The sequence below is a fragment of the Chaetodon trifascialis genome, chromosome 5 (genome assembly GCF_039877785.1).
Source record: "Chaetodon trifascialis isolate fChaTrf1 chromosome 5, fChaTrf1.hap1, whole genome shotgun sequence".
Taxonomy (NCBI): domain Eukaryota; kingdom Metazoa; phylum Chordata; class Actinopteri; order Chaetodontiformes; family Chaetodontidae; genus Chaetodon; species Chaetodon trifascialis.
In genome coordinates, this window is record NC_092060.1 from 5070316 (window position 1) to 5084323 (window position 14008).

The 14008-nt window shown below is 43.2% G+C and overlaps 1 protein-coding gene across 1 annotated transcript in view; it reads right to left on the bottom strand.

Moving 5' to 3' along the window:
* uvssa (UV-stimulated scaffold protein A) overlaps positions 1–14008 on the bottom strand; it is a 30709-nt gene that overhangs the window by 10838 nt on the left and 5863 nt on the right. Inside the window, exon 9 of the mRNA XM_070963282.1 lies at positions 3137–3266. Coding sequence (XP_070819383.1) covers positions 3137–3266 — 130 coding nt within the window. The remainder of the gene's footprint in view (positions 1–3136; positions 3267–14008) is intronic.

Below are 14008 nucleotides of genomic sequence, written 5' to 3' on the forward strand. Positions count from 1 at the left end.
CAATCAGGCCCTTGTGGTAGAGTGGTCAGGCATGCACCTGTCATCAAGTCGTTCCTCACTAAAAGGCACAGGACAGCCTGCTGGGGGTTTACCAAAAGGCACCTGAACGACTCTCAGACCATTGATAGCAAAATCCTCTGGAGTGATGAAACAAAGCCTGAACTGTTCGTCTAACGTAAACCATATTTTTCTGCTGCAGGGGCTGGGAGATGACGCATGATAGAGGGAATGATGGATCCAGAAAGTGACACAGCGAAAAATGTGCACATCCTCATAAAACGGGTGGGACAGGTTAGCTAACCAGTAAAATGCTAGCTATCTGGTAAAACAAGCAAACAATGGATACATGTGATGGATGCTTTAGCTTCGGTCTATGAGGGTATGCCTGAACAGCTAAAGCCACAGAAATAAGCACACAACATCTATGTGGCTGGATGAAGCATAAATCAAGTGTTTTGTACCTTCACCACTGAGTGCCACCTGATTGGCTGGACACCAGTCTGTGGTATAAAGATCCAGACATACCAAGCAGCAACGAAAACATAACACTTTTGTCAGACCAGGTTTTTATAAACATTAAGTATTTCTTTATATTTAAGAAAGATGTCAGGCTGGTGTGTGTGTGTGTGTGTGTGTGTGTGTGTGTGTGTGTGTGTGTGTGTGTGTGTGTGTGGTAAAATCTGGGTGCAGGGCTAATAGTCGCTCATTAAAGAGGTTGCATTGTTAATTTGGTATGGCCCCTGTAGATCATTACCTAGCCCACTAATCACCCTGACACACACACACACACACACACACACACACACACACACACACACACACACACACACACACACACACACACACACACACACACACACACACACACACACACACACACACACACACACACACACACACACACACACACACACACACAGAGCTGTTTTGGGCACATCAGATACAATCTAATTACTTTAACGTCTAATTGATTGGTAATGGAGGGAGGTGGGAGTAGAGAGGGATGGGCTCACAGGTAAAGAAGAGGCTCAGTGTGAATGTAATGACTCAGGAGGCTGCTGGGGAGTACTGGCCAGGGGTTAAAGGCCACCTCACAGCCACAACAACTTGGCTGACCTAGCAATAACAGCACTGTCTACAACATGTTCTGCTAAGGTGTCAATAGCACAGACACATAAATACAGACACACACTTAAACACACTGAGGCTCACGTGTGAATCTATGAGTGATGGTGAGGAGCATAAATATGGCTGACAGAGCAGCATGAACGGCATTCAAATACGATTTAATATTTAAAAAAACATGTTGTGTAGCTGACATAGCAATACGATGAGCAGCTACTTGGTTAATGACCTGAACATTTGACCTTTAACCTAGAATGCTGGAGGCTAGACATAATCCATAAAAGTCCAATGCAACCACAGCGCAGGAAGAAACAATATTACAACAGCCATTCATATGTAGCTGGAGACGACTCTGCATGTGAAGGTAAATGGATGTGTTGACAGGACTATATCCATCACAGATACACAGGGAAAATGCCGGTGGAAAAGAAACTATCTGTCTCCATTACAAGGCTGTGCTGCATTCCAATCCAGACAAAAACACACACTTAGCAGACAGAACCCAGCGAGACTCGGCTAGACCACAAGCTCACTCACTGTGAGCTGATAAGGCTCAGTAGGCTTTTAAGGTGCAGTCAGTCCAGAGTATACACCAAAGCTCCTTTGCAGGTGACCATGCACAGCTTGCCTTCACTGAGTGGATGAACACACCACTTGTAAGGCCATGCTTGGTTTTTGCTTCAGGTTTTTAAAGCATCACTAATCAATATTTTTGCTGAGCATTTTAGCATCTTTCAGCTCATTGTTTTGGTTTTAGGGCCCAAAAATTCAGCTCATTCAGTTTTACCTCTAATTAGCCTCCAGTTTCCAGTGAAAAGCTCTAAAAACCCACTGCACAGCAGCATATGAGTGACAGAGAAACTTTAGGGACTAGCTGGTGAACATGGTGGAGCATTTAGCAGCTAAATCAGATTTTTCTCAGGAGATGGTGGAGACCAAAAACAGAGCTAAAAGAGGGTGAATCCTGGATTTCTATTCTTCAGGTGGACACAAACACTGACGTTGCTCTGCATCTGCAGGATATGTAAATATGCAACTGTAAAAGCTTAGAATATGTCAATGTTGTGTTTGTTCTGTGTCCCCCAAGTGGCCAAAATCCAATGGATGGAGCTTTAAAGTGAAATAACACGGCTGCTGTTCTGCGAATGCTGTCAATATCCAGTTAACTATGCATTGACGAGGCCTGGCGTGTATTCAGAAAAGGTCGAACAAATAAGACTAAACATGTCATTTGTAAAATGAATTTTGAATTTTAACACATCATTACTGATCATTTTTTCCCCACATTCAATTCAATTCAATTCAATTCAATTGCTATTTGAATTAGGAATTAACAGTGACAGCCCGACTGCGCTTAATTATGCTTAATCCAGCATCTCGGCAATATCATGTTTGAATGTCGTAGCTACTGATGAGGGTCAGGACTTGACAGATGACAAGTACTCACTTCCAACTCAAAATACACAACTTCATCAGTGATTTCAATGAAGTGGAAAAAGAAGTTCTCCAATCCAATCTTATTATCTGGCTCCCTCACATCAAAGGTATCCCTGAAGTTAGTCAGAGGAAACCAGCTAACAGCTGAGTCTTGGCCAATGGTTTTGTTTTCTCATTTCATTTTGAATTCTTGGAATAAAATTAACAAAGCATTACAAACTCTCTCTTTCACACACACACACATACACACACTTAGATGTAAACACATATCTTCAACCGTGGCTGTATAAATAAACCCATTTAAGAAGAACTTCTGCACATTACCAGCTGGTTCTTTGAAGTGTGTCTGTGTGTGTGTGTTTGTTTGTAGAGTGTGTGTGAGAATCTTACTAGATTAGGGCAGCAGCAGGTCTTCTTTTGTAGCTTAATCCCACTATTTATGCACGTGTCTGTAGATTTAAGGTGTGCGCGTGTGTGTGTGTGTGTGTGTGTGTGTGTGTGTGTGTGTGTGTGTGTGTGTGTGTGTGTGTGTGTGTGTGTGTGTGTGTGTGTGTTGGGGGGGTGGTGAACTCACCATACTCGGCTCGTAGATGCTCTGGAATGTGTGGCTCGTATCCCTCTTTCTCTGGAACCTCATCAAAATCATCATCATCATCGTCATCCTCCTGCTCCTCCTCCTCCTCTCCGTTTGAAGAAGCCTTCATCTGAGGAACAGACGGTAAGGTTTAGCTTTTATTAAAATTAGAAAACATTTGTTCTATTTTAAACCCAGAGACTTTTGTTGTTGTTGTTGTTGTTGTTGTGCACTTTGAGCTGCGTTTCCTTTAAGCAAAGTTTATTATTATTAACAGAAAGTGATCTATTTCTAATGCATTTTGTGATGTGTGCAGTGAGAATTAGCTGTCAAACTCTGATATGTGTGTTTTGTAAAATAATAACAATAAAGGCCCGAACACCTGCTGCAGTGTCTTTGTCTATGTGGGGCAGCAAGTATTACAAAGATTATCCATCAATATCCATCACCTAGTGTGCACTGAGCTTAGTCCTCAGTCTGGTCAGACTACACATGTGTCTATGTGTGTGTGATTGTGTGTAAAGGATATCAACCTGAGGGCAAAGCTGTTTGGCTGATAGACAGATAAGAAAGACGAGTACAGTGAGCTAGTTACTGCAGAGCGGCTGAAAGAGATGAGACAGGACAGGCCTGTTGCTCAGACATACAATGCAGTGTGAACAAGAGCAAGAACAGGTGAGGAATCATGCACACACCTGCACGCACACTACACTACACGGTAAACGGACTGAATTTATATCGCCATTTTCAACCACTCAAAGCGCTTTACAACACAAGCCAGCATTCACCCATCCACACACGTATACACTGGTGGCAGAGGCTAGCATGCAAGGCGCCACTACTCATCAGGAGTGATAACCAACACACACACTTACACACCGAAAGAACAGCATCTGCAGCAATTTGGGGTTCAGTATCTTGGACAAGGACACTCACACAAATCATGGATTCCAGCAAACTTCAGTAGTTTAAACAACAAATGCAACATCTGCACAGTGTCCTGAAATCAAGCTTCCAATGTTCTACATGTGTTCCAGACAGGAACAGACAGTTATTTCATCTTCAAAAACAAAAAGATGCATGCACTGGACCCAGCGTAGCTTTGTCACTGATGAAAAAACAACTAATCCAGGAGTTGTTGTCATCAGTGCAAAATAAAAGCAGCTCAGAGCCACCCAGTCTTTCTCAGAGTATATCTGAGAGCAGTTTATAGCACATCTTGGTACTCGATACTACCAAGCAGCCTTTCATGTTGTTCATGTTGTTGCTTTTGTGGTGGAAGTTTTATTTTCATTTATTATAATTTCTCTGTAGGTATGGTCATGATCATATTTCATTTGTCAATTTGTCTCACTGTTAAAGAAAAGCTTTAAATAAAATATTTTGAATGTGAATGTACCACCCTTTCAGTAGATACATTCACTCTTGGTTTGTGTCTGCACAAAGCTAAATAAGGCCCACTGAAAGTAAAACTACACTCTCTGATACACTGAATGCAAACATCAACCAAACCACACACGGTGAATAATTACACCCAGTTCCTCCCTCATTCCTTTACTGTCCTCCTCAGGGTTGTGTGATCCTTTGGCTTCAGGGAAAAAAGGATGACAACGATTGTGTGTGTGCGTGTGTGTGTGCATGCATGCATGCGTGTGTGTGTGTGTGTGTGTGTGTGTGTGTGTGTGTGTGTGTGTGTGTGTGTGCGTGCGCATGTGATGAGCTGCTATCAGCTCTAAGCAGAATTTATGGTTTTTAATTTCCTGGTGAGGTTGTTAGCCATTGGCTTGGCCACAATGCAGAACACAACACTCCTATACACACAGGGGTCATTTCCATAACACAAATGTGTGTGTGTGTGTGTGTGTGTGTGTGTGTGTGTGTGTGTGTGTGTGTGTGTGTGCTGGGGCGGCTATGCCTATAACAGCTGAGGACACATATACACAGTCCAGTCTAGCAGCATAATAATCACAGTGATTAGCGTTATGAGGAGCAGTAAAACCTCAAGTTAAACTAACCTCCTATTCCCAAAGGCCTCTTTTTCATTAGTGAGTAATACCTGCGTGTGTGTGTGTGAGCGACAGAAAGGCTGACGTGTTACTGCTGATAAAGCCCATTAAAATGTTAGAATTAGTTAACAAACGATGAGTCCTTCGATGATTACTAAAACACCCCCCCACACACCGAGCCACAGGGGAGAGTCAGTTAACCATGTCCCAACCCTGAACAGCCCTCTTCATCCAGCACACACACACACACACACACACACACACACACACACACACACACACACACACACACACACACACACACACACACACACACACACACACACACACACACACACACACACACACACACCAATTAAACCACTTCATATTGCAATACTCACTATTCAGTTAACTAGCAACTAAACAATTAAAGCCCAATTAGTGCTCATTAATGCAGCCACAAAGGCTGAGGCATGGTGGGTGGGCGGTCTATGAGGGACAGAGATGAGGCCTCATTTAAGAAATATAAAACAAGATTTCAGATTGAACACACAACAAGAAGATGGCAAAGGGTCAAATGGATTATTTTTATGAGTTATTCTTTTTAGGTCCTACGAAATCAAAAGAACCATATTACCCTGAGTGAGTACCTCTCTGTCTGGGCTCAAAGTGAGGAGACAAGATCATTTCTATACATTATCTCATTATTCACCTCTTGACAAACACAGATACAAATGTAGTCACAGTATTGTCTTGAATGCTGATAACTCACTGTATATTGGGATATTTCATTGAAACCTGCAGGCAGCTGTTCATTTGTGGTTCAATAAATTGGCCCATTACCAAGTACCACCAATCCCACCCAAGATGTTGCTGATCATATGGGGCACTGGGAGCCAATGCTTCGTCCATTCATTTTACCTAACCATTTATCCTGTGCAGCTCTGCTAATGAGTGACCTTATGCCTGTGTACCAAAATTGTATCCTATATAATGTAATCAAATGTTGAGCAGTAAACTACATGAAGCCAACCACTGGCATCACATGAGGTAAACCCTGCAGGCCGACCTTCGTCCTTAACACAACAAACACTGGCAGCAATAAGTCAGCTCAAATGTTTGAATAAAATGTCAGAGGTGCCGTGGTTGTGGTCAAAATGATGTATGTGTGTGTGTATGTGTGTGTGTGTGTGTGTGTGCTTCCTCTAAAGTCTCCCTTTTCAAAGTAGCAAACAGAGTAAAGTACATTGCTGATTATCCCAGTATAAAACAGTGAATGTCACTGTTACCTTACCAAAGTGACCTCTATCAGCGTGAAACGTAATGCTGCAGAAAGGAAAAGATCGGCAGGTAAAGTCTGAGCAAACAGCTGTTATTACTGCAAATGATCCTGATGATCTCAGAGGGGATGCTGCACAGATCACACCTCGAGTGTGAGACATTCAGACTTGATCTTATTTCTTTCACAAAGGAAAGCGGAGAGAATGCCGTTAAACAGAAGTGTAACATTTTAAACAGCAAAGCAAACTTTGTTCATTACTCTACTCCACCTCGGCTCTTATTCATCCTCGCAGTACAATGGATTCACACACAGCACACGTATACGCACACATACACACAGATATAGCCTCTATAGGTTTTGTGCTTGTCTACTTTAATCCCGGCTGGTTTATTCTGCTCTGATCAATGACCTAAGACTAAGAAGTGATCACCCAGCTGGAGGAAAATCTTGCCCTAACATCATCCCTTTTCCCCCTCTTTCTGCCTCTTTGTCTCTAATTCACCTTAATTTAATCCTGATAGCATCGAGTGCTGTCGGCTGGCCTGGCAGAGCTGTAAGTCTCACAGTAGAATTAGCTTTCCTCCAGAAACATTTTGCTGACGGGGAGCGCGGCTAAAATATGGCCTCTATTCCCCCACACGGCTGCATGGGGGGCTGCTTTGCATTTTAACAGAGCTTTGGTTTATTCTGTAGGACACACATGAGGAGAAAATCACACAGCAATGCAGAGTTCCCCACAAGAGATAAAAACTGCTTCTCTAACTGAAACTCAAGATTTACCAGACAAATTAGAAGTGATGGCTTAAGGAAAGCAGGGCCATGTGTCACTGTAATGGGAAAAAGACAAAACAAATATTGGTAACTTTAACATTAAAAACAGGCCCAGATAGAAATAAAAATAGTTCCTGGACAGAGCAGAATAAATAAAAAAGTTGTTTAAGTAAAATAGGGCTATGTGTTACTGTAATGGCAATATTTACTCAAAGAGAAAATAAAGCAGGGAAAATAAGAAGGAGAAAGAAAAATAAGTAGTTCTTTAACAACCAAATAAAGAAGAGATCTCCTGGAAGTGGCTGCTAAAGTAAGTGCCTGACAGTACAGCTTCAACAGCTGGTGCAGTGACAAACATCCTCAGCTAAACATCAGAGGAGCACAGAGACGACCGTGGGCTGAGGCTACAACATGCAAGAGTTTTCAGTTTCACTGAACTATGTTTCTGATTGAGCGAGTAATCTATGTCTATGAAATGTCATGAAAGAGTGAAAATGGCCCACAACAGTTTCAAGAGCCCAGGGTCAAGACGTCAAGATACTGAATTTAGAAAAGTAGTAGATCCAGACGTTTGAGAGGCTTTAAGCAGCAATTTCTTGCAAAGTTTGCCTGATATCGACTTAAAATGACACATCACATTACCAAAACAGTTGGTGGCTGATGATCTGTTGCTTTCAGCGTACACCACTGTCGAATCAAAGTGGTACATGACCATCCAGGGTGAGATGACAGTATGCTTCATACAACGACCAGCCGGACCATGATCTCATGCATCACAAAGGTGTGTTTCCTCCAGTTTACAGTCACAGGGGCCTGGAGTGCAGATGACAGCATGGAGAGAACATGCTAAAGCAATGAATAAAACCCTCTGCCTTGGGTGAAAGAAAGAGAGACTCACTCATAGGACAGGTCCACACAGACATGCTGGCAGCTGTGGCATTATTATCTGTTTCAGGTCCTCTAATGCCACTACACTGACTCTGCTAAACGTGTTATGTTTTAGTCCTCTGATTTTCAGCATTAGGACCTGAGGTTCCTTCAAACTAAGCAGAACAGGCAGTTTTAGGGTGTTGGGTTATGCTAATGATCAAATCTGCTCCTAATGAACAGATAGTGTCCATGAAGCTGAAACGAGCAATTTACAACAAGTTTGTGCAGTCAGGAGAGTTTCCTGAATCTGACTGGGAACTCTTGCACAAGCTCTGGGATGAGAACATGAAAATGTTGTTGCACTAAGCCCATGGCTCCCATGCACAAGGCCAGGACACTTTCTCAGTTTGGTGTGGAACAGCTCAACTGCTCTGCACAGTAGTCTCACCTAAAACCCCCGCCAACACCTTTGGCCAGACCTCAATGCTCAAGTGGCTGAACGGGAGCAAAGCTCTACAGGCAGGTTCAACATCTGGTGGACAGCCTCAAACCATTCACAGCAGCACTTAAATGCCCATGGTCTTGGGTGCTCATGTTAACACATATGGGTGTAATGGTTCGGTGTCCACATACTTTAAGTCATATATATTACATATCTTGAGCAGGAAGACAGATTGACAACTGGATAAAAACAAAAGATCAATGTCTGAGCAGGATTAGACACTAAAGTACGTATGCTGCTGCTTCCACAGGTGTCTTACTCATTCAGCTTCTATAGCATCTCACCCTCTCCCCTCCCATCTCCTGCCCCCTAAGTAAGACTCTTATCCTTTATAAAAATTATGTGAAGTCGCCGCCTCGGACAACTGCTCCCCTGACTTCATTTGTCTCTTGGCAAGTTTGATGGCGCTGCGTTTAAAAACCCATTCAATCTTATAAACCAAAAATTAAATGTAGTCGACTGTGATGGGCATTCAGTGCATCTGCTATTTATATGCTAATGTACACTCAGCCTGCCAAGGTCTGGCAAATTATTACTGCACAGCCATAAGTCAGGTGTATGGCAGAGAGGGGAGGGGTAGGTCAACCATCACACACGCTCACACAGAGGAGGAGAGCAGCAGTGAGAGGAGGATGAAGTGAAAGCAGAGGGAGAAGGGACAGCGGAGAAGACGGGAGGAGAACACAAGGAGGTGAGAAAGCCTTATGAGATGTCTCCATTGTCTCTCTGACAAGTTAATATAGCTCTCCACCTGACTACACACACACACACACACACACACACACACACACACACACACACACACACAGACACACACACACACACACACACACACACACACGCACACACGCACACACGCACACACGCACACACACGCACACACACGCACACACACGCACACACACGCAGTGACTAGATTATTTCATTCTACATTTAAGGCTGAAATGGAAAATGTCTTTTGGGAATACTGAGTGTCTCTAATGCCATCATTATCACAGGACATTTTCCTTAAGAGAGAGCAAGTGAGAACCAGTTAGCTTAATGAACACATTATACACAAATGCATTTCTAAACACACAGTCATCTTACTGAGAGTATTACACATAAATTAGGAAGGCACACACACACGCACGCACACACTGCAGACTGTGGACACTGTGATCTCGTGTGTGCCCTGAAGAATAAAGAATAATCTTTTTTGCTCCCCAAACCTTCTAAAAATGGTCCACTGACTGCTATGAAATTCAAATGCCTAACCTGAGAGGCAAAGTGTTGTTGGGGAAGGTCAAAGGTCAGAGTCAGGTTAGTGGGCAGCTATAGATGAACTTGAAAGTTCATCTTGCCGTCCACAGTGTGACTGCAGTGCTGATGTTCTGTGGCAGCTTTAACCACAGAACTGAAAATGGATCATACTGGGATCATTTTAAAGTCCGTTTTTAAACCTGGCTCAGCCATGTGGTTGTAAATAATGCCTGTTTGTCATTTAGTTTTAAAAGTATTTTTATCACATTGATGTTTGCTTTCTGTCTCGTTTTGGATGTGTTGTCCTGATGTGTATTTGTATGATGTCACTTCACCTTAGCTCAGGCTACACGTGTTGTGATATGTGTCATTGGCTGAGCATATGTTCCCCTGCTTATAAAAGCACAAATTTAAGGGCCGGTTTTAAAAATATAAGCTTTAAGGACTGAGCAGTTGTGGCATGAGCTCACAACTTCCTGTCCTTTCATACACTTTTTTTTGTATTGCATTGTATTGACAGACAAATCAAGCCGTGCCCATTCTCGTCATTAGCTCTGTTAAAACATATTCTTCTTAAAGTGTTCTCTGTTCTGTGAAAAGGAGCTGGAAGTGCACTGCTGCTGATTGATTTCAACATATTTACAAACTAATTAGGCCTAAAGCTTCCAGTGGAGTCTGACCTGTTCAGGGCTTGATTTGCCACAACATCCCACATCTCTATTACCACCTTGCACTCCTATTCATTACTACCTAGAAAGGATCCCATGGGATCCCACACTAATGAGAAAAAAGCTCTCTCCATTGCTTCTTCTCTGCTGCATTACCCCATTATACTCCTCGCCCCCAACACCCCCAAACACACGCAGAGACGCGCCCTTTGTCTCTGGGGAGCAGTCAGCTTATATGATCTATAGGGTGACATCTTTATTTCACTAACCTAGCCTGGCAGGTCTATTAGCCAGCCCAGAGCTTCGCAAACCTTTCCCTGTCACCGAGCTTATTCTCAGCTGTCTGGTTCAGTTCCCCCTCCCAGCCTGTCTCAATCTGTGATCAAAACAGTCATGATTATACACTCACCCACTGCCCAAGTCAAATTACACAGTGCTATTCCTCCTTTTACTGGGGATTTCTGAAGGCTGTGGGAGGACACCTGGAATGTCCTGAAAAGGAGCATGAGCCCTTCAAAGACCCCTGGAGGTTTGTGCTACGCGGTTTGGCCCCGTCATCTGTGGATCCATCACCTCCAGTGGAAACCACCTCCTCTCACATTATTACAGACCCCTGATGGAATCAGTGATTTGACTGAATTTGACTCCAACAGCAGAAACAGGACTGCATTTTGATCCAATCTACTTCTGACATACAATGTTTTTCATAAACCAAAAATCAGCTTGAGGATTCTGTTATATGTGCAGTATGTATGCTTTTGTGACTGGCCAAAGAGAGGTGAAAGGCGTCAACCACAAACACAATGACACTGCATAAAAATTCACTGGTTCAGTTCCAATTTCACAATTAACACATCAATATGTGACAAAACGTGACTGAAATAAGGGCATTGTAGCACTGTAGCATGTCTGAGCATAATGCACGCTATACATTCTGGGATGCAGCAGCTGGACGTTTTTACTCCAGATCCCAATACCTCAACTCTCTTTTTCCCAAATCTAAATCTGTATATTTCATATTCTTGCATTATAGCTGAAACACAATGCGACAAGCAACTAGCCAAAGGTGTGAAGTCAAGCACATCCATTGCAGCTACAGTAAGAAGGCATTAGGCTGAGACCTTTATTCCACCAAGATTCCATTAAGTTTTATTTACTACATGTATTTATATGCATCCTTTTTTCCACCATTAATGAAAGAATAACTGATGAACCAAATTTCTGAGGTGCAACAAACACATTGCCAAGACTCCCCGTGAAAATAATGTATAATGAGTGAGAAACAGAGGCGAAGAGAGCGAGAGACAAACATATTACTTGTGTACAGAAGGAGACACACTGAGAGAATGAATGTACAAATGAAAAGGAGGGAGAGCTGGAGGAGAGAAATAGAGGGATAGTCTTTCTTTTGTTTATCTCCCGTGAGAAACAGGCGGCCACATCCATTGTGCTGTGATAAGATGGGTTATCAGCAGTAAACAAGGCCTGGGCCTGTATGAATGGAGCCAGGAGTGACTGAATACACTCTTAAAAACAGATATGTTCAAATAAGTCTGCATGTCTTATCCTTTCCTAAACACGAGCCCGTGCTTTCAGTTAGCAGCACTCAGCGGATGCACATGGGATTCTCCTGGTCATAGCTCTCACTGAAAAGCCCCTTCAAACATGCTCACTATCCCAAAATGTATGAAAGCGCTGGACGAGACACTGTGACGGCTGCTCGTTTGTTCATATTGAGAAAACTGTTATTACAGAGAAGCTTTACTCAGCACAAAATTATTTTACTGGTAAAGGCCAAACAAATAAAGTCACATGACAGGTCATTGGACCACGTGTAAAGGCACAGTGTCTATGGCTGTTCTGACCAGCCTGTCAGCATAAAGAGGAATAAGATGTGATGAATCAAGCAAATGGGGATAACTGCATGCTCCACCACGCTAATATACAGCATGGAAGGTGAAGGGTGAGATGATTAAATCTGCCGGTCTTGACATTTTAATTGACGGGGACGCATAGCTGTGAAGTTAGAAGAGGAGGACTATGAAGAGACACGGCATCTCCAGTCACAGAAGGGAGTCTGCTCTCATGTCATCCCACATAAAAATCATCCTGATGAGTTCAACACAAAGAACATTACAAATGTTTCGAATTTGTGATTGATTACCACTTATTACCAGCATCATTGTTGGGAAAGTAAGTTGGGTTAATCCTACTAGAAACTACACCTGAAATGTCAGAACAAAGACAGCAAAAACATCCCCTGTACAGTACAGGCTGCTGCCGCCTCACACCTTTCATTTTTCAGAGGAATGACTTACAAATCACTGCTGCTACACACAGCCTAAGAGCTCAGGGCTGGAGGCACAGAGGCAACATGTCGCTTCAGTGGATCCACCACTGATACCCCACACTGCCTTTCACACAGACCTCTGAGAGGCCAGAGTGGCACCATCGTTGGCTCTGAGGGTGTCAGAGCACTGTGCTCCGTTTAAGCACAGCCATCACTTCCAGCTATGGCTTCGATCAGCCACCAGATAGTGTCATTTAAAGAAATCTCCTGTCGTTATGCTGGCCTTATCCTCTGCTGGCTCTCAAACTCTCGATGTAAAGCACCATTGTTCTATACAGCTGTTTTTACCAGCTACAAGGCTGGAGTTTGTCAGACTAGCACGACACCACAGGACTGAAACTGAGACCATCAGCAGCCTTATTCTCATGCTGTATGCTAACTTTGTGAAATTTAGCTAACATCAAACATTCAAATGCACGCACTCAGCAGTCAGCTATGGGGAAAAAAAACACAGCTTTGTGCATTTCTTTTTTCAGTAGTCTTCTGAACCCCCATCTTATTCTCTCATTCAATAAACACGCCTCTCTATCTGCCTCTCTAACGCTCCTCTTCTCTCTTGCCAGCGTTCTCCCCCGTTATGGGAGACTATATTGAGAGGCCCGTTGAGAGAGAAACCAATCGTGTGGCGTGTCACTCGCCCGATAGAGAAGGACCCAGTAATGGAAGGCCTTTTAAGGCTAAAAAGGAAAAGCTAATTATGATAAAGGGGCTGTAAGTTGTGTGGTTATCGCAGTGCTGGGCCTGCTGGTGCAGCAGACTGGTCCCTGACAGTGATAACCAGGCAGAGCGAGACGCCCGGCGCTCTGTCACTGTCACTCTGCTGCTCTGTTCAGCTAAAGATGGATTCACAGCCTACAACTTTTATGCCTTTTTTTTCCAAATGCACACAGCAGTTTATATTCATTGGTCCTCTAAAGCCTGAAGCTGCTGTCCGCTGCTCTTGAATTTTCTTTTTTCCACCTCTCAGCACTAAAAATATCCAGCCCCCCCGTCTCTAAAACACAGACATTTCAGCACCAATTAATGCCGTCAAATAAGAAATTAGTTTGGGTGAAAGGCTTTCCAAATGACAAGCTTTATGATGAGACTGGCCTGGTTAGTTTGTGCCTCCATTTTAGGCCGGCTCAAACAACTGCAGAATGACGATGCTAAGCCAGATATAGAGAGACCAGATTGACACATCAGCCATCAAGCCATGG